Source organism: Anomaloglossus baeobatrachus, chromosome 2 (genome assembly GCF_048569485.1).
Source record: "Anomaloglossus baeobatrachus isolate aAnoBae1 chromosome 2, aAnoBae1.hap1, whole genome shotgun sequence".
Taxonomy (NCBI): domain Eukaryota; kingdom Metazoa; phylum Chordata; class Amphibia; order Anura; family Aromobatidae; genus Anomaloglossus; species Anomaloglossus baeobatrachus.
In genome coordinates, this window is record NC_134354.1 from 3,158,862 (window position 1) to 3,182,957 (window position 24,096).

The 24,096-nt window shown below is 50.0% G+C and overlaps 1 protein-coding gene across 1 annotated transcript in view; it reads right to left on the reverse strand.

The window, feature by feature from the left end:
- Positions 1–24,096, reverse strand: part of CASQ2 (calsequestrin 2) — a 215,673-nt gene that overhangs the window by 127,148 nt on the left and 64,429 nt on the right. Inside the window, exons 6-8 of the mRNA XM_075334827.1 lie at positions 19,770–19,900; positions 17,591–17,636; positions 3,548–3,602 (exon numbers count right to left, since the gene is read on the reverse strand). Coding sequence (XP_075190942.1) covers positions 3,548–3,602; positions 17,591–17,636; positions 19,770–19,900 — 232 coding nt within the window. The remainder of the gene's footprint in view (positions 1–3,547; positions 3,603–17,590; positions 17,637–19,769; positions 19,901–24,096) is intronic.

Below are 24,096 nucleotides of genomic sequence, written 5' to 3' on the forward strand. Positions count from 1 at the left end.
GGCTGCACATGGGCTTTCTTCAGACGGGCCGGCTGCACATGAGTCTTCTTCAGATGGACCAGCTGCACATGGGCCTTCTTCAGATGGACTGGCTGCACATGGGCCTTCTTCAGACGGGCCGGCTGCACATGGGTGGGCCTTCTTCAGATGGGCCGGCTGCACATAGGACTTCTTCAGACAGGCCAGCTGCACATGGGCCTTCTTCAGATGGACTGGCTGCACATGGTCTTTTCCATTCCAGCCTTGTGCAGGTCTATGGTCTTCTCCATTCCAGCCTTGTGCAGGTCTATGGTCTTCTCCATTCCAGCCTTGTGCAGGTCTATGGTCTTCTCCATTCCAGCCTTGTGCAGGTCTATGGTCTTCTCCATTCCAGCCTTGTGCAGGTCTATGGTCTTCTCCATTCCAGTCTTGTGCAGATCTATGGTCTTCTCCATTCCAGCCTTGTGCAGGTCTATGGTCTTCTCCATTCCAGCCATGTGCAGGTCTATGGTCTTCTCCATTCCAGCCTTGTGCAGGTCTATGGTCTTCTCCATTCTAGTCTTGTGCAGATCTATGGTCTTCTCCATTCCAGCCTTGTGCAGGTCTATGGTCTTCTCCATTCCAGCCATGTGCAGGTCTATGGTCTTCTCCATTCCAGTCCTGTGCAGGTCTATGGTCTTCTTTATTCCAGTCTTGTGCAGATCTATGGTCTTCTCCATTCCAGCTTTGCGCAGGTCTATGGTCTTCTCCATTTCAGCCTTGTGCAGGTCTATGGTCCTCTCTATTCCAGCCATGTGCAGGTCTATGGTCTTCTCCATTCCAGCCTTGTGCAGGTTTATGGTCTTCTCCATTCCAGCCTTGTGCAGGTCTATGGTCTTCTCCATTCCAGTCTTGTGCAGGTCTATGGTCTTCTCCATTCCACCTCTGTGCAGGTCTATGGTCTTCTCCATTCCAGCCTTGTGCAGGTCTATGGTCTTCTCCATTCCAGCCTTGTGCAGGTCTATGGTCTTCTCCATTCCAGCCTTGTGCAGGTCTATGGTATTCTCCATACCAGCCTTGTGCAGGTCTATGGTCTTCTCCATTCCAGCTCTGCGCAGGTCTATGGTCTTCTCCATTCCAGCCTTGTGCATGTCTATGGTCTTTTCCATTCCAGCCTTGTGCAGGTCTATGGACTTCTCCATTCCAGCCTTGGGCAGGTCTATGGTCTTCTCCATTCCAGCCTTGTGCAGGTCTATGGTCTTCTCCATTCCAGCCTTGTGCAGGTCTATGGTCTTCTCCATTCCAGTCCTGTGCAGGTCTGTCGTCTTCTCCATTCCAGCCTTGTGCAGGTCTATGGTCTTCTCCATTCCAGCCTTGTGCAGGTCTATGGTCTTCTCCATTCCAGTCCTGTGCAGGTCTGTCGTCTTCTCCATTCCAGCCTTGTGCAGGTCTATGGTCTTCTCCATTCCAGTCTTGTGCAGATCTATGGTCTTCTCCATTCCAGCCTTGTGCAGGTCTATGGTCTTCTCCATTCCAGTCCTGTGTAGGTCTGTCGTCTTCTCCATTCCAGCCTTGTGCAGGTCTATGGTCTTCTCCATTCCAGCCTTGTGCAGGTCTATGGTCTTCTCCATTCCAGTCCTGTGCAGGTCTGTCGTCTTCTCCATTCCAGCCTTGTGCAGGTTTATGGTCTTCTCCATTCCAGCCTTGTGCAGGTCTATGGTCTTCTCCATTCCAGTCTTGTGCAGATCTATGGTCTTCTCCATTCCAGCCTTGTGCAGGTCCATGGTCTTCTCCATTCCAGCCTTGTGCAGGTCTATGGTCTTCTCCATTCCAGCCATGTGCAGGTCTATGGTCTTCTCCATTCCAGCCTTGTGCAGGTCTGTCGTCTTCTCCATTCCAGCCTTGTGCAGGTCTATGGTCTTCTCCATTCCAGCCTTGTGCAGGTCTATGGTCTTCTCCATTCCAGCCTTGTGCAGGTCTATGATCTTCTCCATTCCAGCCTTGTGCAGGTCTATGATCTTCTCCATTCCAACCTTGTGCACGTCTATGGTCCTCTCTATTCCAGCCTTGTGCAGGTCTATGGTCTTCTCCATTCCAGCCTTGTGCAGGTCTATGGTCTTCTCCATTCCAGCCTTGTGCAGGTCTATGGTCTTCTCCATTCCAGTCTTGTGCAGATCTATGGTCTTCTCCATTCCAGCCTTGTGCAGGTCTATGATCTTCTCCATTCCAGCCTTGTGCAGGTCTATGATCTTCTCCATTCCAACCTTGTGCACGTCTATGGTCTTCTCCATTCCAGCCTTGTGCAGGTCTATGGTCCTCTCTATTCCAGCCTTGTGCAGGTCTATGGTCTTCTCCATTCCAGCCTTGTGCAGGTCTATGGTCTTCTCCATTCCAGCCTTGTGCAGGTCTATGGTCTTCTCCATTCCAGTCTTGTGCAGATCTATGGTCTTCTCCATTCCAGCCTTGTGCAGGTCTATGGTCTTCTCCATTCCAGTCCTGTGTAGGTCTGTCGTCTTCTCCATTCCAGCCTTGTGCAGGTCTATGGTCTTCTCCATTCCAGCCTTGTGCAGGTCTATGGTCTTCTCCATTCCAGTCCTGTGCAGGTCTGTCGTCTTCTCCATTCCAGCCTTGTGCAGGTTTATGGTCTTCTCCATTCCAGCCTTGTGCAGGTCTATGGTTTTCTCCATTCCAGTCTTGTGCAGATCTATGGTCTTCTCCATTCCAGCCTTGTGCAGGTCCATGGTCTTCTCCATTCCAGCCTTGTGCAGGTCTATGGTCTTCTCCATTCCAGCCATGTGCAGGTCTATGGTCTTCTCCATTCCAGCCTTGTGCAGGTCTGTCGTCTTCTCCATTCCAGCCTTGTGCAGGTCTATGGTCTTCTCCATTCCAGCCTTGTGCAGGTCTATGGTCTTCTCCATTCCAGCCTTGTGCAGGTCTATGATCTTCTCCATTCCAGCCTTGTGCAGGTCTATGGTCCTCTCTATTCCAGCCTTGTGCAGGTCTATGGTCTTCTCCATTCCAGCCTTGTGCAGGTCTATGGTCTTCTCCATTCCAGCCTTGTGCAGGTCTATGGTCTTCTCCATTCCAGCCTTGTGCAGGTCTATGGTCTTCTCCATTCCAGCCTTGTGCAGGTCTATGGTCTTCTCCATTCCAGCCTTGTGCAGGTCTATGGTCTTGCCCCTGACTCTTTGGTCGCCCATGTTGTAGAGGTTAGAGTGACTGATAATGGAGTCTGAGGACAGGAGTCTTTATGCAGGGGACAATGTAAGAGCCGTCTGTAAGGCAGGGAACGAGGGGATTAGGAGCGGCTAATGTCTGTAGTAGCCGGAACTCTTAATGGTTGGTCGGGATCCAATACTTATTTCTCTCTGCAGAATGCAAATACATTTACATCATTTATACAATGTGATTTTCTAGATTTTATTTTGGATATTTTATCTCTCACTGTTAAAATTAACCTAAAATTATAGACTGTTCATGTCTGTGTCAGTGGGAAACTTACAAAATCAGCAGGGGATCCAATACTTATTTCCCCCACTGTATGTCTGCAATCCATGACTATCACACACTGGCCTCAGCAGCGTCTCACCTGGATCCTCCTCCTCCGCGAAAGCCACAATGTGAATTCCATCCAGATCGTCCTCCTGTAATAAACCAGAGACACCAGTGACACTGCGGCAATAGCAGGGATGATAAACTGTGCATCAGGTGTGCAGTGTGCTGATATAATTGTGCAGTGTGAGGATATAATGGTGCAGTGTGCTGATATAATGGTGCAGTGTGATAATATAATGGAGCAGTGTGATAATATAATGGAGCAGTGTGCTGATATAATGGTGCAGTGTAAGAATATAATGGTGCAGTGTGAGAAAATAATGGTGCAGTGTGAGAATATAATGGTGCAGTGTGAGAATATAATGGTGCAGTGTGAGAAAATAATGGTGCAGAGTGCTGATATAATAGTGCGGTGTGCTGATATAATGGTGCAGTGTGCTAATATAATGGCGCACTGTGAGAATATAATGGAGCAGTGTGCTGATATAATGGTGCAGTGTGCTAATATAATGGCGCACTGTGAGAATATAATGATGCAGTGTGCTGATATAATGGTGCAGTGTGCTAATATAATGACGTAGTGTGATAATATAATGGTGCAGTGTGCTGATATCATGGTGCAGTGTGAGAATATAATAGAGCAATGTGACAATGTGATGGTGCAGTGTACTGATATAACGGAGCAGTGTAAGAATATATTGGTGCATTGTGATAATATAATGGTACAGTGTGATAATAAAATTGTGCAGTGTGCTGATATAATTGTGCAGTGTGAAAATATAATGGTGCAGTGTGCTGATATAATGGTGCAATGTACTGTTATAATAGAGCAGTGTGAGAATATAATGGTGCATTGTGATAAAATAATGGTACAGTGTGATAATATAATGGTGCAGTGTGATAATATAATGGTGCAGTGTGATAATATAATGGTGCAGTGTGAGAATATAATAGTGCAGTATGATAATATAATGGTGCAGTGTGCTGATATAATGATGCAGTGTGCTGATATAATGGTGCAGTGTGATCATATAATGGTGCAGTGTGATCATATAATGGTGCAATGTGAGAATATAATGGTGCAGTGTGCTGATATAATGGAGAAGTGTGAGAATATAATGGTGCAGTGTGCTGATATAATGATGCAGTGTGCTGATATAATGATGCAGTGTGCTGATATAATGGTGCAGTGTAAGAATATAATGGTGCAGTGTGAGAATATAATGGTGCAGTGTGAGAATATAATGGTGCAGTGTGAGAAAATAATGGTCCAGAGTGCTGATATAATAGTGCAGTGTGCTGATATAATGGTGCAGTGTGCTAATATAATGGCGCACTGTGAGAATATAATGGTGCAGTGTGCTGATATAATGGTGCAGTGTGCTAATATAATGACGTCGTGTGATAATATAATGGTGCAGTGTGCTGATATCATGGTGCAGTGTGAGAATATAATAGAGCAATGTGACAATGTGATGGTGCAGTGTACTGATATAACGGAGCAGTGTAAGAATATATTGGTGCAGTGTGAAAATATAATGGTGAAGTGTGCTGATAAATTGGCGCAGTGAACTGATATAACGGCGCAGTGTGATAATATAATGGGGCATTGTGATAATATAATGTAGCAGTGTGCTGATATAATCGAGCAGTGTGATAATATAATGGTGCAGTGTGATAATATAATGGTACCGTGTGATACTATAATGGTGAAGTGTGATAATATAATGGTCCAATGTGCTGATATAATGGTGCAGTGTGCTGATATAATGGCACAGTGTACTGATATAATGGAGCAGTGTGATAATATAATGGTGCAGTGTGATAATATAATGGTGCAGTATGATAATATAATGGTGCAGTGTGAGAATATAATAGTGCAGTATGATAATATAATGGTGCAGTGTGCTGATATAATGGCGCAGTGTGCTGAAATAATGATGCAGTGTGCTGATATAATGATGCAGTGTGCTGATATAATGGTGCAGTGTGATCATATAATGGTGCAGTGTGATCATATAATGGTGCAATGTGAGAATATAATGGTGCAGTGTGCTGATATAATGGAGCAGTGTGAGAATATAATGGTGCAGTGTGCTGATATAATGATGCAGTGTGCTGATATAATGGTGAAGTGTGATCATATAATGGTGCAGTGTGATCATATAATGATGCAATGTGAGAATATAATGGTGCAGTGTGAAAATATAATGGTGCAGTGTGAGAATATACTGCTCAGTACCGGATCGAGCACTCTGTTGTTCCCCGCCCCGGATGTTTTCCGGCTTTTTATCAGGCAGTAAACATGCAGGGATTTCCTGCCAATCATGGTAATGCTGTAGCCATCTTGGTTACTGGCATTACTGTGATTGGCCGGCTGCATGGCGTCATCAGGTCTAAATAAGACCCAGAGACGCCATGTTTGCCGCGCTCTACCTGGAAACAGTGTAGTGACTATGGAGAGATTCTGCTGGAGAAGAGACAGTGTGTTATAGAGTGACAGGACCTGTGGGTACAACAGTAACCAACAGTCTTGTTCATGGCTAACTAAAAGCCATTCTATTCTATAATAATACCGCTCTTATTCTGCATCTATTGTAGGGCGAGCTGCTGGAGTAGGGATAGTGTATTACAGGCATGTAGGCAGGGATTCTAGCCTTAACCCCGTTCTGCTCATACTGAAAAAATGTATTCTATTCTCTAATAATACCACTCTTATTCTGCATTTAGTGTAGGGTGAACTGCTGGAGTAGGGATAGTGTATTACAGGCTTGTAGGCAGGGATTCTAGCCTTACACAGCACACTGCAGATACTGAATACATCTATTCTATTCTCTAAGAATACCGCTCTTATTCTGCATTTAGTGTAGGGTGAACTGCTGGAGTAGGGATAGTGTATTACAGGCTTGTAGGCAGGGATTCTAGCCTTACACAGCACACTGCGGATACTGAATACATCTATTCTATTCTCTAAGAATACCGCTCTTATTCTGCATTCAGTGTAGGGCGAGCTGCTGGAGAAGGGATATGTATCAGAGGCATGTAGGCAGTGATTCTAGCCTTAGACAGCACACTGCTGATACTGAATACATCTATTCTCTAAGAATACCGCTCTTATTCTACATTAAGTGTAGGGCGAGCTGCTGGAGTAGGGATAGTGTATTACAGGCCTGGAGACTCAAACATTACACAGCGTGCTGCTGATACTGAAAAAAATCTATTCTATTCTCTAATAATACCGCTCTTAGCTGTGTAAATATTTTAGTTAGTGTTTAGTTAGTGTTTTTTATTTCTAATAAATAATTTTTTCAGGTGTGTGTGTTTATTTACTGTAACTTACAGATTACTCATGGAAGGTATCTCGGGGAGAGGCCTGACATGATTAATCTAGGACTTATTGGCAGCTATGGGCTGCCATTAACTCCTTATTACCCCGATTTGCCAATGCACCAGGGCAAATCGGGAAGAGCCGGGTACAGTTCCAGAACTGTCGCATCTAATGTATGCGGCAATTCTGGGCGGCTGCTGACTGATATTTTTAGGCTGGGGGGCTCCCCATATTGTGGAGCTCCCCATCCTGAGAATACCAGCCTGCAGCCGTATGGCTTTATCTGGCTGGTATAAAAATTGGGGGGGACCGCACGCCGGTTTTTTTAATTATTTAATTATTTATTTCACTGCACAGTATAGACACGCCCACCGGCTGCTGTGATTGGGTGCAGTGAGACACCTGTCACTCAGCGTGGGGGCGTGTCTCACTGCAACCAATCATAGGCGCCTGTGGGCGGGGAAAGCAGGGAATACAAGATTGTTTAATGAGCGGCCGGCTTTTTCAAAACAGTAAAAGCCGCCGGAGCAGTGTGAACGCCGTGCAGCGCCGCGCCGGGGATCGGTGAGTATGAGAGAGGAGGGGAAAATGACCGACAGACTGTGAGAGAGGGACAGAGATAATGACGGACCGACAGAGAGAGAATAGAGACCGAGAGGGAGAGACCGACTGACAGAATAGTGATTGACAGACATTGGGAGACATCGCTCATTTCCAGTGTTTTAGGAAACATGCGAGAAATGTATTTAGAAAATCGGATGTCACTAGGATGGTGAGTGCCGTCCCGTGACATCCCATTATTTACACGCTCCCATAGACTTGCATTGGAGATACTCGCAGTAGAAACTCGCAAAAAAGCAGCATGCTGCGATTTTTTTCTCAGTCCGATTTAGACTGAGAAAAAAAATCGCAAATGCGAGCTGAATGATTCACTAACATGTGTCCGATTCCAATGCAAGATTTTCTCGCATTGCTCTACTGCGAGAAACTCGCAAGTGAGAAGCAGCCCTAAGGAGACAAGTGGCCCCGCACTGGGACACTTTGAGGAGCTCTTTACCATTCCATTTAATGGCTTCTTCTGGCCTCTCACTGTGCATGTTTCAAGAGACACATGAGGAGATGGTATGTGGTGATGCCCAAATATTTGAGCTGCCACGGTCAGAAGAAGGCGACAATGGAGAAGAGCAATTACTGTCTCAAGAGGGGGGTGATGATGAGGCACAGTTGCCAACAAGTCATAATAAGTCTACAAGTTAGGAGTAGAACCAGAATAGAAAAGTGGAAGACGAGGTGGTGGATGATGAAGTCACTGAGCCAACCTAGGAAGGTAGCATTGAGAGTGAGGACAGCAGCTCAGAGGGGGAGGAATTCACAGCTCCGTGACAGAGAGAATGAGGCAGTGGGGTGACCAGATGGAGGAGGATTACTGTTCCCAAGAGGAACCATATGCATCAAGATGCCAGGCCAAGGGCTAGGTGTTCATCAGTCTGATGCTTTTTACAGGAAATGCAGAAGATAAGAAAGTGTTCATGTGAAACCTGTGCCATACCAAGGGACCACACCACTACCATTCTGACCACCACCAGCATGCTCAGGCACAGGTCATCCAACCATCAGACTAAGTGGGCCGAACACCTGGATCCACAAACATTCTCTGACACCACTGCCTCTTCTCCTGTGCTATGTGCTGGTCACTCCCCTGTCCAGGACACAGGTGCGGATGTCCCCCCTCTCCCCCGAACCTGTCTTCCTACATTCACAAACAGCATTAGCAACCACATGTCCCAGCGCAGCATTCAGCTGTCTTTACCCCAGGCCTTGGAATGCAAGCGCAAATACGCAGCCACCCACCCACAGACCCAAACACTGAATGGCCACAATTCCAGACTGCCTGCCCTGGAAACCGTAACCTGGTGGTGGCTCTGAAGCTTGGCGACCTCGCACACGTACCTTGTCTGGCCAACACACTCAACTTAGGATAAACGGGCCCTACAAATAAGGTTATAAATAAATATAATAAAGAAATAGTGATGGAGGAAAGGACAGTATGTGTGAGGGCCGGGGAGGACTGGTAGGCTCAGGAGGTGGATCCACTGGACCGAGCACCCCACCTGGAGGGCAGGGTACACGGTAGCTGTAGCACTAACGTGGCAGGAACGGGTGCAGGTATCAGGAAGCAAAGACAGGACCAGGTCACTAAGGTCACACCGTACTTTAAGGCAGTGATAGGAAACAGGAACAAAGACCTGAGCACCGAGCTCACAAGACAAGGCATAGAAACACAAGCGATGATCAGGCCCCGCCCACATGGAGAGGCCAGTCTTATATACCCAGCACAGCCTCAGGTAATTTCCTGTTGCAGCAGTGCTGGGCCTATAAGACCAGGAGAGTGGGCGCGGCTCGGTCCTATACAGAACATTAGTCAGAATCAGACTCCTGAGACCAGGAACAGGACTCTGGGGAGCATGAGTGGGAATGGCAGGCGTGACCGGTGGACGCATGGACTGGACCAGTGAGGAAGGAGCGGTGGTACGCTGGCGAGGTTGGATCAGTGGGTACAGAGCGGTGGCGTGACGCAGGTGTGACTGGCTCAGTGGTTACGGAGCAGTGCCTGGATGGTGAGACCGGCTCAGTAGGTAAGGAGCGCTTCTGGGACACCGGGAGTGTGACAGTATGAAAGAAGGAACCTGAACCATGCAAGAACACGCAAGAAGAAAAAGCTGCATGGTCTGAACAAGGTGCACTCACCACAGTCAATGAGAACCAAAAATATCGCTTTGCTGAAACACTGAAAAACCCCAAAGCCGGGTGATCAACACACGATAATAGGAGGAACATCAATATTCAATGTGTGACGCCCTGGCCTATCATGTCGTCACAGGGTATTGTGCAATCTGCCCTTCTGTGCAATATCCACCTCCTCCTTGGTTATGGGTCCCTAACCATTGGTGTTGCCAAGAACAAGCTAATCAAAATCCTAGGAACACTCTGCACCACACCCACCAGACACACCAGTGGATGGCCTGAGTGGAATAGGGTCGCCCACTTGGGAGTTTGGTTAAGGGGAGGTCAGGAGTGTCACGAGCAGTTCAGTGTAGTGTTGGAGACGAAAGAGAGAGGAGGTCAGGACTGGGCTCCGTGAAGCTACTAGGTAGCAGACGTTGGTCTGGGCCTGGTAGCAGCTTTACCCCCTGTCAGGAAAAGGGGGGAGGAAGAGGAAGTTACACCCCCCCTTTCCACCCGACAGAACACGTGACTCGCTCTCTAGTGCCCCTCTTATAGTCAGGCCAATTATGGAATTGCCCGACAATAAGCAAGGAGGCCGCTATTCTACTATGCTGATGATTGAAGGGTTCCCGGTGAGAGTAAGGTATATATTCCCATGACTCCCGCAGGCGGAATATATCTAAACCTCCCCAGATCTCACTGGTTGCCCCACAATGATCCTTGGCATAAACTCGCTGCCACCAATCGATTACGATAACTATTAAGCCGAGCCCACAGACGTGGGATTCAGGATCGAGATAACAGAACAGCCCAAGATTAAAGTATATATGTTTAATCGCCGTAAGGGAACACTAGATACTACAATATATACAATATGGAATTTTTGTATTTGTCCTGAGTTTAAAATAATATCCCAAAGTAAATATGATCCGCAACTCCGGACTGGGAGGTCCTATCGAGACGATTCTGGTGTCATCAGATCCATCTGTGTCCCCTCTGCATAAAGAGTCCATGCACGACTCCTCTAACGGACTCCTACTCTCAGTTCTCTGTATCTCGCCGACCAAGGGCGCGACAAAGAATTCGAGGGTATGCAGAGATGCAGCTTGGAGTCCAAATTTTAATGATGTAGTGGGTGTATGGCTCAGACGCACGGTAATATCATAACTGTGTATGATGTTACGGAGTCAGGAATATGAACTCCTACTGGGAGAGAGGGTCCTGGATCCCTTTGAAGCTTCATCAAGGTTTTCCAGTTTCCCACCCACTCCCTTGATGAATGGACATATCCCCCCAGGGAGTCTTCCTCTGGCTTGGCAGTGTAATTGGATTTGACACCTTCCCAGATGCTGAGTGATCTGAGGGGAATCTCTGTGTGTGCAGGGAGGGGGTGTAGGTGTAGGGCCAGCTGGCTGATTTTGCCATAATTCTCAACATATCTCAGGATTTCCCTCACACCCCCGGTCGCAGGGGATCATGACAAGGGGCACGGCATTGTCATGGAGGACAGCAGGCGCCCCTGCCCAGGTACCATCACCGGGCAGGGGCCAGGGCACGACGGGGTACGTGGACCCTAGGTCAGGGATAGGACTTCCCACACATACAGTCCAGAAAATCCCAAGCGTGAACCCTGAGAGCAAGCTCCTCCTGTTAGCCATACTGGGGAGCAGGACCCAATTAGTTTCACACTAAAGGGACCAACTAGAAGACAAGGTACCAAGGCAAAGGTCACAGACTAACAGGCAATACTGGTTTGTGGACGTGATATAAAGAAACTCCGATGGAAAGGAATAACTGATCTGGGAGGATGTGGTGGTGTCACTTTGGATTTATAAGGCCCTCAATTAGAATAGCAGCACGTGTAGACATCAGTATAGGGTTATAATGGCCAGTCCTCGTTGAGCGGGGGCGCCATTTCATTATATATAGGGTGCCAACCTCCGCAGTCAGGAAGGGAGACATTAGGGAATTCTGGCCCGGGGCCCCGTCTCCTGAAATGTATGATATTATCTGGTTTTACCTGCACTTTTTGATTATTTTTGTTTATAATAAAGTTTGATATTTTATGGGGGTTTCTTTCTGGTGGTTTTTGCACAGGTGGAGATAGTCAGGTAGGTGAAACTGTGCCTGCTGCATCAGCTGTCACGCACAGACTAGGGGATGTCCGGCGCAAAGCGCAACACAGGGGTTACAACGGGATGGAAAGGGTTCAGAAAGACCCTGATGATAGGGAGCAGTGTATGGGACACCTTCTTACACTAACCTGTGTCTGGCCCCTGAGCTCATATAACATCCCTATACGAGTCCTTCCCCTTGTCGCCATCACGTGCATAGTCCCTAACTGTCCCCCCACTCACCCTGGCTAGTGCCAAGGCCGGTGAGTATATTGGATGTCACCGCTACTGTAACAGAACACAGGGGAAGGAGGACAGAAAGGCGAACATAGACAAAAGGATATGAAACAAACTGGACTGCTGCAGCCCAACACCAGGGCTGCAGACAACATGGCTCCAACAATAGAACTTAAGCAGCAGATCTCCAGCAGCCTCTGGAGACTTCCTCACTCCGAGGTGGTCAGAATAGAAGGAATCTATCAACGTCACCAGGTGATGGATCAGGAGACTATTGAAAGAGAAGAAGAGTGGTCACAAACTGGCTACAGCTGAGATAAACTAACCAGGAGCTGCTAGCAAGGAATGTGTCATTAACCCTTGCTGCACCAACAGAAGCAAATACATTTAAGATCCAGAGTCTCATAAATTCATGTGAAGCTGAGATCCCAGAGCTGTCAAAAGTCTCTTAAGGACAGGAGACACTCATGATTGTACCTCCTATTTTACGAAGGGCCTCAGGACACTCAAGACCAAACTTGTCTGGATACGACCTACAGAAGGAACGCAATAACTTACTTGTATTTATCTCCGTTGTCACCTAACCTTCTATGTCCTCGAAAATGCAAACTGGAGGCTTCGATAATAACAGAGGCTCCAGAGGCGTGACAAATTGCCTGAGCGACGATCGGTGGAAGATGTTATTGACTTTCAATACAGGGGGTAGTGTGTCGCCCACCTGTAGCGGTCGCCTCAGGGACGTCACTCCACCTTCTGGGACGCCACAGGGTCTCCACTTGATTACTGCTGGCAACAGGAATGTCAGGTTATTTACTTCTGAGTCGTGACGCCACTCTCGGTTTGCGGTCAGGGTTATAGGTGACCGCCACTGCAGGTTAACAAGCGTCTGGGGCTGATGGAATCTGCAGTCGGATGGTGTGGCCTCCCGAGAGTGAGGCTGGCCCCAGGGACTCGGGTGTGTGGAACAATAGGTCGCAGAATAACTCAGTCACAGTCCAAAGTGTCTTTCAACTTGTTTACTCACAGTTGGATGTTTTGTTGTGAGGAGCTCGGGCGATGCTGAGATTCAACCAGGTGGAACCAGGAACTCCTTCAGGCCGAACTGAGGGTAACCGTTAAATCGCCTTCCTAGCACTCCTTTTGTTTTGGATAAGCCCTTACTTGCAGTATCGTGGGATTCATCCAGGGAAGTCGCTACTGCCTTTTTCCCCTTTCTGGCCCGTTTGCCGGCAGCGGGACCAGATGAGATGGATTCTGGCCCTATCTCCTTATGGGTCCCCCTGTTGCTGCTGAGGCTCGAACTCTGCATCTTTGGTGAGGAACCTCTAGTCCCCTCACCGGCAGGTTTAGTAGATCAGTAAATGGATGTCTGGCTCTAGGGACCTGTTCCCTGTGCGTTTCCAGTCACCAGCAGTCCCTGTACTCGACTGCCTCTCTTCAGGTGTCTTTCAGACTGACTTTCTGGTCACTGTACTCCCCCGCTAACAGCTACCACACGTGCAGGGTCTGACTAGCGTGGCTGTACGTCTGCCTCTTTCAGCAACTTCTGTACACTGCTCCAGACTGGCTTGCTCCTCCTATTCTGACTGCCACTGCAACCTAGCTTCCAGCCCCTCCACTACACCCCTTGCTGAGAATTGAAAGCTAACCTCTTCCAGAGGCTACCCAAGGGTCCCCTCTAAATGTGTGGGAGACCTGGAAGCACTGTCCCAGCATGGGTGCAGTACTCAGTGGTGTCTGACCAGGTCAGGGGCGCCACATTAGCTCCAGACAAAACACCATAGGGTTAATAATGTCAGCAACACTATATAATCCGATAAACCTAGAGCTCCGAGCCCCAGATGAGCACCTCTGCCTGATATTTTTAGTGGACACCCATACATAGTCATTCACACACAGGTCCGGACCTGAAAGTTTCTTACCAACCATGCGTTTATTAGAAGAAGGTTATCTCCTTCAAGGACAGACAACAAAGGCATCCCCTCGTCACGTAAAACTCTTACCCTCAGGAACAGGACACTTAGTGGGAATGACCACCCTCCCTCAGCCATCTCTCCTGGGAGGGCAGCGAGGCCCAGCATTAACCTGGAGTGAGGGTAGAATCTCGCCCCTTTTTTCCAGACGCACCCTAGCCACCTTGGCAGGAAAAGATGGCATGTTTTTATAAGAACGGCAGAGATAGTTGTACCCAGGCAATTGCTCTCACATAAACTGCCCCAACTGACAACGCCTCCGAACCACCAATCAATCACCAAATTGTGTTTTATCGGCCAGGGAAGGCCCATAACAATGGGAGAGGGCAGATCCTCCAAGATGTAGCAGGACAGGAGCTCCTTGTAAAGCGTCTCTATGGGCAAGTTCACATTATGTATGACTTGGGAAAACCCTCTCTGGCAGAGAGGAGCAGAATCGATGGCCAATATACGGCTGGATCTCACTAATGTGCTACAGGTAAGACCATGGGTCCGAGCAAAGCGACAATCCACCATTTTGTCTCCTGCTCCCCTGTCCACAAGAACAGAAAGCAGCTCAGATATTGTGCCGATAACCACATCACCAGATTGTGAGGTTTTCAGGCTTTTTGCCTTGTTTTCTGTCATTTTGCTATAATCTGGTTTTTTTTCCGTCGGCCATCTTACTTCCTGTTCTGTTGCCCTCACCTTTGCCCTCAGTCAATATGGATTCCTCAGCTTCTATGTTCCCGCCCTGTTCCCTGCCAATTACCTGCTTAAGCCTCCTCAGCTGATGGACCGGTGCTTCTGAATCCTGTTTGCAGTCTGCCTGTAACCTGGTCTCCTGACGTCTTTGGAGGATCTACTTTTTTGCCATCCTGTGTTTTGGATCCTGGAGCTCGTGACCGCACAGGACCCTTCTGCTCGGCCATGGACACTTATAAGTACAGTGAGGAGAGGCTGGATTATACCTTGAGGCTTCTGCTGAGCTTTGAGGATCCATTCCTGCTTACCTTGTTCCCAGCCTCTGCTCCCTGCACCTGTTTAACCCTTTGTGTTTTGTGCACTTGTATGAAGTAATACAAGAGCTCTTTAGTAACCCTGTGTCCCGGATATTCTCTTGCACCTCGCACTAGACTCTATACACACAGTATGTATCCCCTTACACAGATATGGTGAACGGACGTATAATGGAGGAAATATACATGCCCTGGACGCCTTCCTCCATACGACCTCCGGAGGCGGCTTTTTAACTGGTGATACATGTTTGGGTATTGATGGACAAACACCAATTTAATGACCATTAAATAGAAACAAGCCCCGATTCCAGCTGCAGCCGAGAAACTAATCAGGGGCTGCCAGCAAGGAACGTGTCATTAACCCTTGCTGCACCAACAGAAAGCAAATGAGTCTCACAAATTGATGGGAAGCTCAGATCCCAGAGGTGTCACCAGTCTCCTAAGGATCCGTCCAGCGTTCTCCCTCCACTAGCGTTCATCACACTCCTACAGTACCCTAGCTTATATTCCTAGATCTAGCTGTAAGAGCTAGGCATCCGCCGCTGCTCCCCAAGACTGCTCCACAGGACTGTTCCCTGGGACTACTGCTCCATGGGACTGCTCCCCGATATTGCTCCTCAGGACTGCTTCCCACCACTGCTCCCTGGGGCTGCTCCCCAGCACTGCTCCACAGGCACTGCTCCACGAGACTGCTCCCTGGCACTGCTCCGCAGGACAGCTTCACAGGACTGCTCACTGGCACTGTTGCCCCGGACTGCTCCCTGAGACTGCTGCCGGCTGTATAGACAATAGAGGCTGCTGTGGGCTGTATAAGCAATAGAGGCTGCTGCGGGCTGTATACGCAATAGAGGCTGCTGCGGGCTGTATACCCAATAGAGGCTGCTGCGGGCTGTATACCCAATAGAGGCTGCTGCGGGCTGTATACCCAATAGAGGCTGCTGCGGGCTGTATACCCAATGGAGGCTGCTGCGGGCTGTATACCCAATGGAGGCTGCTGCGGGCTGTATACCCAATGGAGGCTGCTGCGGGCTGTATACCCAATGGAGGCTGCTGCGGGCTGTATACCCAATGGAGGCTGCTGCGGGCTGTATACCCAATGGAGGCTGCTGCGGGCTGTATACACAATGGAGGCTGCTGCGGGCTGTATACACAATGGAGGCTGCTGCGGGCTGTATACACAATGGAGGCTGCTGCGGGCTGTATACACAATGGAGGCTGCTGCGGGCTGTATACACAATGGAGGCTGCTGCGGGCTGTATACACAATGGAGGCTGCTGCGGGCTGTATACACAATAGAGGCTGCTGCGGGCTGTATAGACAATAGACGCTGCTGCGGGCTGTATATACAATAGAGGTTTCTGTGGGCTGTACACATGACAGATACTGTGGAGGACTGTATACAGAATAGTCTGTTGCCTGCTGCATACAAAATAGAGGCTGATGATGGCTGCATATAGAATAAAGAATGCTGATGTCTGTATATAAAATAGAGGCTCCTGGCTGTATATAGAATATCCGTTGCAGCTAGCTGTATATAGAATAGAAGCTGCTGTCTGTATATAGTGTGTACACAACACTATACTGTACACACATCCACACTATATACATATAGTGTATACAGACAAACTCAAAATCAAGATAGTGTGGACCTGTATATACATTATGGTGCTCTGATTAAGGTCACTCGCTGATTGAAACATGTAAAGTTGTTTCCCGGGATTTTATCTTCATTTTTTTTCATACTTGGATTTTATCAGTTTTATTGGATGACATCAATAAAGACTTTTTGATTTTATCTTGAATGCATTGCTGCTGGACTTAATCTCCTCCAACAGTATAATGCTCTGTATGAGCCGTGACCAGGAGCCGGGACACACACACACACACACACGCACGCACGCGCGCGCGCATATATATATATATATATATACATATATATATATATATGTATGTGTGTGTATATATATATATATATGTATATATATATGTACATACACACACACATACAGTCAGATCATATAAATAAATAAATAAATATATATATATACTTGTGACACTTAAATCCTGGCGCGCTGCGGTGACTTCCCGTTTGTACTGAGTGTGGCAGCCTATTTAGCGCATGTTCAGTACAAACCTCACGAGGAACAGAGGGTGGGCCGGCAACATCTGACCTCACTGATGATGTCACACTCGGCAGCACCCTCTGCTTCAGCGGCCTTATTAGTAGTGCAACTCTGGTGGTGACTGGAGTGGGGCCCGGTAAAGAGCTGGGGGGGTGAGACCTGGGGACGGAGTGGGCCTGGTGACGGGGTGCGGGGGGGGAAGGCCTGGGGCGAAGGGGGGCCTGGTGAAGAGCTGGAGGCAGGGCCCAGGGCGTAATAAAACATAAAGTAATTACCCCGGGCCCCCCTCTTCACCGAGCCCCATAACTATGTCCTGATGGCAGCCCTGCCCAGATATATCATATTAGCATCCAACTAGTAGGTTTATCTAAAGCTTGCCAGGATGAGGGTTAGAACAAAGACCATGCAAATGTATTTTATGAGAGATTGGGGAAAGACCCCTCTGATCTGAAATTGACGGCTTATTAATATCCTAAGGCTGGAAAACCTACATGAGTATCCCAAATACGCAGCCTCCCCCTCACCGTCCTCCATTTCCTTGCACATTGATTCTCCAGCTACAGGGTCTTCCACCTACCCATGTCTCAAACATGTCTTCAGGACGAAGCTTCCTCAAGGTTGCCCTATAACAATAGAAGAAAGGATTAAATATTTTATCAAGGATGACGGAGGTACATTGGCTGTCGGGCAAAGCTGAGATGGCAGCGGGACAGAGGTGTGGAGGACTGAGGTGGGATGGCAGCGGGACAGAGGTGTGGAGGACTGAGGTGGGATGGCAGCGGGACAGAGGTGTGGAGGACCGAGGTGGGATGGCAGCGGGACAGAGGTGTGGAGGACCGAGGTGGGATGGCAGCGGGACAGAGGTGTGGAGGACTGAGGTGGGATGGCAGCGGGACAGAGGTGTGGAGGACCGAGGTGGGATGGCAGCGGGACAGAGGTGTGGAGGACTGAGGTGGGATGGCAAAGGGACAGAGGTGTAGAGGACCGAGGTGGGATGGCAGCGGGACAGAGGTGTGGAGGACTGAGGTGGGATGGCAGCGGGACAGAGGTGTAGAGGACTGAGGTGGGATGGCAGCGGGACAGAGGTGTAGAGGAACGAGGTGGGATGGCAGCGGGACAGAGGTGTGGAGGACCGAGGTGGGATGGCAGCGGGACAGAGGTGTGGAGGACCGAGGTGGGATGGCAGCGGGACAGAGGTGTGGAGGACCGAGGTGGGATGGCAGCAGGACAGAGGTGTGGAGGACTGAGGTGGGATGGCAGCAGGACACAGGTGCAGTTGCCACACTGTGATGAGTGCTCGATGGATCTGTGACAAGAGGGTGATGGATTTGTGATGAGTGGGACGGATCTGTGATGAGCACAGGATGGCTCCGTAATGAGTGGGGAACTAATTTATGATCGGGGGTTGGATTTGTCATGAGTGGGGGACTGATCTATGATGAGTGTGGGACGGTTCTGTGATGAGCGGGGCATGGATCTGTGAAAAGTATAAGATGGATCTGTGATGAGTACAGGATGGATCTTTGATGAGTGATAATAGATCTGTGATGAGCAGATGCCAGATCTGTGATGAGCAGGGGACGGATCTGTGATGAGTGCAACACAGATTTGCGATAAGCTTGGGATGGATTGGTGATGAGACCAGCATGGATCTGTGAGGAATGCTCTACAATAAGTGTGGGATGTACCTTTTGAGTGTAGGATGGATCTGTGATGGGCGGGGGTTGGATCTGTGATGGGCGGGGGTTGGATCTGTGATGGGCGGGGGTTGGATCTGTGATGGGCGGGGTTTGGATCTGTGATGGGCGGGGTTCGGATCTGTGATGGGCGGGGTTTGGATCTGTGATGGGCGGGGTTCGGATCTGTGATGGTCGGCTCTGTGATGGGCGGGGGTCGGCTCTGTGATGGGCGGGGGTCGGCTCTGTGATGGGCGGGGGTCGGCTCTGTGATGGGCGGGGGTCGGCTCTGTGATGGGCGGGGGTCGGCTCTGTGATGAGAGCATCATGGATCTGTGATGGGCGGGGGTCGGCTCTGTGATGGGCGGGGGTCGGCTCTGTGATGAGAGCATCATGGATCTGTGATGGGCGGGGGTCGGATCTGTGATGGGCGGGGGTCGGATCTGTGATGGGCGGGGGTTGGCTCTGTGATGGGCGGGGGTCGGATCTGTGATGAGAGCATCATGGATCTGTGATGGGCGGGGGTCGGCTCTGTGATGGGCGGGGGTTGGCTCTGTGATGAGCGGGGGACGGATCTGTGATGGGCGGGGGTCGGATCTGTGATGAGAGCATCATGGCTCTGTGATGGGCGGGGGTCGGCTCTGTGATGGGCGGGGGTCGGCTCTGTGATGGCGGGGGTCGGCTCTGTGATGGGCGGGGGTCGGCTCTGTGATGAGCTGGGGGTCGGCTCTGTGATGAGAGCATCATGGATCTGTGATGGGCGGGGGTCGGCTCTGTGATGGGTGGGGGTCGGCTCTGTGGTGGGCGGGGGTCGGCTCTGTGATGAGAGCATCATGGATCTGTGATGGGCGGGGGTCGGATCTGTGATGGGCGGGGGTCGGCTCTGTGATGAGAGCATCATGGATCTGTGATGGGTGGGGGTCGGATCTGTGATGGGCGGGGGTCGGATCTGTGATGGGCGGGGGTCGGATCTGTGATGAGAGCATCATGGATCTGTGATGGGCGGGGGTCGGCTCTGTGATGAGCGGGGGACGGCTCTGTGATGAGCTTGTAGTAGGAGAGTGTTCTCGGGATATTCACCTCCGGTGCTTGTTGATGAAGTCCACCAGCTCCTCCTCGGTGTAGGGTTTATCAGGGACGGTGACTGGTTCATCCATAAATGGTTCATAGAAATCCACCTCATTAATTTTCAGGGTCAGTGACCTTGCCACCTGATGAGAGATTTACCCATGTGATTTATCCATGTGTCTTTTTTTGTTATTTTATGTCATGTTCAGTTTTACACCTGTTCAGACTGCATTTTGGGAGTGCCATCAGTCTTTTTGTCTACATTATGGAGTCCTCTGACTGTGCACCCCTCCCCCATTAGCCACAGGTGATTATATTCTATAGTAACAGGTTCCTATTGCCCATACACATGGAGGTTTGTAACCCAAAAAGAGGCTGCGCTTCAGTGTAGGCCCCCAGTATACAAGATAGGCTGTGATGTGGCTACTGGGCAGATATAGAAGAAGGGAATTTTGTTACTTACCGTAAATTCCTTTTCTTCTAGCTCCTATTGGGAGACCCAGACGATTGGGTGTATAGCACTGCCTCCGGAGGCCACACAAAGCAATTACACTAAAAAGTGTAAGGCCCCTCCCCTTCTGGCTATACACCCCCCGTGGGATCACGGGCTGCTTCAGTTTTAGTGCTAAAGCAAGAAGGAGGAAAGCCAATAACTGGTTTAAACAAATTCACTCCGAAGTATCGTCGGAGAACTGAAAACCATTCAACATGAACAACATGTGTACCCGAAAACAACCAAAAATCCCGAAGGACAACAGGGCGGGTGCTGGGTCTCCCAATAGGAGCTAGAAGAAAAGGAATTTACGGTAAGTAACAAAATTCCCTTCTTCTTCGGCGCTCCATTGGGAGACCCAGACGATTGGGACGTCCAAAAGCTGTCCCTGGGTGGGTACAGAATACCTCATGTTAGAGCTGCAAAGACAGCCCTCCCCTACGGGGAGGCAACTGCCGCCTGCAGGACTCTTCTACCTAGGCTGGCGTCCGCCGAAGCATAGGTATGCACCTGATAATGTTTGGTGAAAGTGTGCAGACTCGACCAGGTAGCTGCCTGGCACACCTGTTGAGCCGTAGCCTGGTGTCGTAATGCCCAGGACGCACCCACGGCTCTGGTAGAATGGGCCTTCAGCCCTGATGGAAACGGAAGCCCAGCAGAACGGTAGGCTTCAAGAATTGGTTCTTTGATCCATCGAGCCAGGGTGGCCTTAGAAGCCTGCGACCCTTTGCGCTTACCAGCGACAAGGACAAAGAGTGCATCCGAACGGCGCAGGGGCGCCGTGTGGGAAATGTAGATTCTGAGTGCTCTCACCAGATCTAACAAATGTAAATCCTTCTCATACCGATGAACTGCATGAGGACAAAAAGAAGGCAAAGAGATATCCTGATTAAGATGAAAAGAGGATACCACCTTCGGGAGAAACTCCTGAATGGGTCGCAGCACTACCTTGTCCTGGTGGAAGACCAGGAAGGGAGCCTTGGATGACAGCGCTGCTAGCTCAGACACTCTCCGAAGAGATGTGATCGCTACCAGAAAAGCCACTTTCTGTGATAGTCTAGAAAGTGAAACCTCCCTCAGAGGCTCGAAGGGCGGCTTCTGGAGGGCAACTAGTACCCTGTTCAGATCCCATGGATCTAATGGCCGCTTGTACGGGGGTACGATATGACAAACCCCCTGCAGGAACGTGCGTACCTTAGAAAGTCGTGCTAGACGCTTCTGAAAAAAGACGGATAGCGCCGAGACTTGCCCTTTAAGGGAGCCGAGCGACAAACCTTTTTCTAACCCAGATTGCAGGAAAGAAAGAAATGTAGGCAATGCAAATGGCCAGGGAGACACTCCCTGAGCAGAGCACCAGGATAAGAATATCCTCCACGTTCTGTGGTAGATCTTAGCGGACGTGGGCTTCCTAGCCTGTCTCATGGTGGCAACGACCCCTTGGGATAATCCTGAAGACGCTAGGATCCAGGACTCAATGGCCACACAGTCAGGTTCAGGGCCGCAGAATTCCGATGGAAAAACGGCCCTTGGGACAGCAAGTCTGGTCGGTCTGGTAGAGCCCACGGTTGGCCGACCGTGAGATGCCACAGATCCGGATACCACGCCCTCCTTGGCCAGTCTGGGGCGACGAGTATGACGCGGCTGCAGTCGGATCTGATCTTGCGTAGCACTCTGGGCAAGAGTGCCAGAGGTGGAAACACATAAGGGAGCCGGAACTGCGACCAATCTTGCACTAAGGCGTCTGCCGCCAGAGCTCTGTGATCGCGAGACCGTGCCATGAAGGTTGGGACCTTGTTGTTGTGCCGGGACGCCATTAGGTCGACGTCCGGCCTTCCCCAGCGGCGACAGATTTCCTGAAACACGTCCGGGTGAAGGGACCATTCCCCTGCGTCCATGCCCTGGCGACTGAGGAAGTCTGCTTCCCAGTTTTCTACGCCGGGGATGTGAACTGCGGATATGGTGGAGGCCGTGGCTTCCACCCACATCAGAATCCGCCGGACTTCCTGGAAGGCTTGCCGACTGCGTGTCCCCCCCTTGGTGGTTGATGTATGCCACCGCTGTGGAGTTGTCCGACTGAATTCGGATCTGCCTTCCTTCCAGCCACTGCTGGAAGGCTAGTAGGGCAAGATACACTGCTCTGATTTCCAGAACATTGATCTGAAGGGTGGACTCCTGCTGGGTCCACGTACCCTGAGCCCTGTGGTGGAGAAAAACTGCTCCCCACCCTGACAGACTCGCGTCTGTCGTGACCACCGCCCAGGACGGTGGTAGGAAGGATCTTCCCTGTGATAATGAGGTGGGAAGAAGCCACCACTGCAGAGAGTCCTTGGCCGTCTGGGAAAGGGAGACTTTCCTGTCCAGGGATGTTGACTTCCCGTCCCATTGGCGGAGAATGTCCCATTGAAGAGGGCGCAGATGAAACTGCGCAAACGGAACCGCCTCCATTGCCGCCACCATCTTCCCGAGGAAGTGCATGAGGCGTCTTAAGGAGTGCGACTGACTTTGAAGGAGAGCCTGCACCCCAGTCTGTAGTGACCGCTGCTTGTCCAGCGGAAGCTTCACTATCGCTGAGAGAGTATGAAACTCCATGCCAAGATACGTCAGTGATTGGGTCGGTAACAGAGTTGACTTTGAGAAGTTGATGATCCACCCGAACGTCTGGAGAGTCTCCAGTGCAACATCCAGGCTGAGTTGGCATGCCTCCTGAGAGGGTGCCTTGACAAGTAGATCGTCCAAGTAAGGGATCACAGAGTGTCCCTGAGAGTGCAAGACTGCTACCACTGCCGCCATGACCTTGGTGAACACCCGTGGGGCTGTCGCCAGACCAAATGGCAGAGCTACGAACTGAAGATGGTCGTCTCCTATCACGAAGCGTAGAAAGCGTTGGTGCTCTGTAGCAATCGGCACATGGAGATAAGCATCTTTGATGTCTATTGATGCTAGGAAATCTCCTTGAGACATTGAGGCAATGACTGAGCGGAGGGATTCCATCCGGAACCGCCTGGCGTTCACATGCTTGTTGAGCAGTTTTAGGTCCAGAACAGGACGGAATGAGCCGTCCTTTTTTGGCACCACAAAGAGATTGGAGTAAAAACCTTGCCCTCGTTCCCGAAGAGGAACAGGGACCACCACTCCTTCTGCTCTTAGAGAATGCACCGCCTGCAGAAGGGCATCTGCTCGGTCGGGGTGTGGGGAAGTTCTGAAGAACCGAGGCGGAGGCCGAGAACTGAACTCTATCCTGTACCCGTGAGACAAAATGTCTGTTACCCACCGGTCTTTGACCTGTGGCAGCCAAATGTCGCAAAAGCGGGAGAGCCTGCCACCGACCGAGGATGCGGAGGGAGGCGGCCGAAAGTCATGAGGCAGCCGCCTTGGAAGCGGTACCTCCGGTTGCTTTCTTGGGGCGTGAGTGAGTCCGCCAGGAATCAGAGCTCCTTTGCTCTTTCTGAGTCCCTTTGGACGAGGAGAATTGGGGCTTGCCCGAGCCTCGAAAGGACCGAAACTTTGACTGCCACTTCCTCTGTTGAGGTTTGCTTGATCTGGGCTGGGGTAAGGAAGAGTCCTTACCTTTGGACTGTTTAATGATTTCCGCCAATTGCTCACCAAACAGTCTGTCTCCAGATAATGGCAAGCTGGTTAAACATTTTTTAGAAGCAGAATCTGCTTTCCATTCTTTTAACCACAAGGCTCTGCGCAAAACGACAGAGTTGGCGGATGCCATTGAGGTACGGCTCGTAGAGTCTAGTACCGCATTGATAGCGTAGGTCGCAAACGCAGTCATTTGCGTAGTTAAGGACGCCACTTGCGGCACTGCTGGACTTAAGAAAGAGTCCACCTGTGCCAGAC